Raw genomic sequence first — 1,363 nt, forward strand, 5'->3', positions numbered from 1 at the left:
CTCAGTCCCCGCCGTGCGCGGCAATTCCAGAGGCTTATACGCAATGGGAAGCTTACACTTCTTTGCCTTCTCCTCACAGTAATTGTTTTGCGCGGAAATCTGGGAGCCGGAAAATTTGGCACGCCGGAGAAGGACCTGGATGATATCCGGGAAACGTTTTCTTACATTCGCCGCCGGTCGGAGCCCCGCCGAGTGCTGGAAGAGGCAGAGACTGTTCAAAAATCCAGTTCGTCAAGTGATAGTACTGAAAATGGGAGTAATAATTATGCAGAATTTGATATAAGAAAGATCCTGAAGGATGAAGATGATGGTGTTGAAGAATTTAAGCGGGATCCTTCGCAGCCGTACAGCCTTGGCCCGAAGATTTCAGATTGGGATCAGCAAAGAGGTGGGTGGTTGAAAAATAACCCGAACTTTCCGAATTTTATTGCGCCTAATAAGCCTCGAGTTTTGTTGGTTACTGGATCATCTCCGAAGCCGTGTGAGAATCCTGTGGGGGATCATTACTTGTTGAAGTCTATAAAGAATAAGATTGATTATTGTAGGCTACATGGTCTTGAGATTTTTTATAATATGGCTTTGCTTGATGCGGAAATGGCGGGGTTCTGGGCCAAACTACCATTGATTAGGAAGCTGTTGTTGTCGCATCCGGAAGTGGAATTCTTGTGGTGGATGGATAGTGATGCTATGTTCACAGATATGGTGTTTGAGGTGCCGTGGGAGAGGTATAAAGACCACAATTTTGTGATGCATGGATGGAATGAGATGGTTTACGATCAAAAGAACTGGATTGGATTGAATACGGGAAGTTTCTTGTTGAGGAATTGCCAATGGTCTTTAGATATTCTTGATACTTGGGCACCAATGGGGCCGAAAGGCAGGATTAGGGAGGAAGCTGGGAAACTCTTGACTCGGGAGCTAAAGGATCGGCCAGTTTTCGAAGCTGATGATCAATCTGCTATGGTGTACATATTGGCAACACAGAAGGATAAGTGGGGTGATAAGGTTTATCTCGAGAATGCATATTATTTGCACGGTTATTGGGGCATTTTGGTTGACCGGTATGAGGAGATGATTGAGAATTATCATCCTGGCCTCGGCGATCATCGGTGGCCACTTGTGACTCACTTTGTGGGTTGCAAGCCTTGTGGGAAGTTCGGTGATTATCCAGTTGAGAGGTGCTTGAAGCAGATGGATCGCGCATTTAACATGGGGGATAATCAGATTCTGCAGATGTACGGGTTCACCCATAAAACAATTGCTAGTAGGAGAGTGAAGAGAACTAGGAATGAAACAAGCAATCCCCTTGAAGTGCAAGACGAGCATGGGTTGCTTCACCCTTCATTTAAAGCGGTGAAGGTAT

General features: G+C 45.6%; 1 protein-coding gene across 1 annotated transcript; it reads left to right on the forward strand.

Moving 5' to 3' along the window:
* Positions 1–6: 6 nt before the first annotated feature.
* LOC111384804 (xyloglucan 6-xylosyltransferase 2-like) lies at positions 7–1,359 on the forward strand (the record flags this gene model as incomplete). The annotated part of the gene is made up of 1 exon (XM_023009130.1): positions 7–1,359. A coding segment is annotated over one exon (1,353 nt), but the record flags the coding sequence as incomplete, so codon positions are not given.
* Between the last annotated feature and the right edge of the window lie 4 nt (positions 1,360–1,363).

This window comes from Olea europaea, unplaced genomic scaffold, assembly GCF_002742605.1.
Source record: "Olea europaea var. sylvestris unplaced genomic scaffold, O_europaea_v1 scaffold30132, whole genome shotgun sequence".
Classification (NCBI taxonomy): Eukaryota; Viridiplantae; Streptophyta; class Magnoliopsida; order Lamiales; family Oleaceae; genus Olea; species Olea europaea.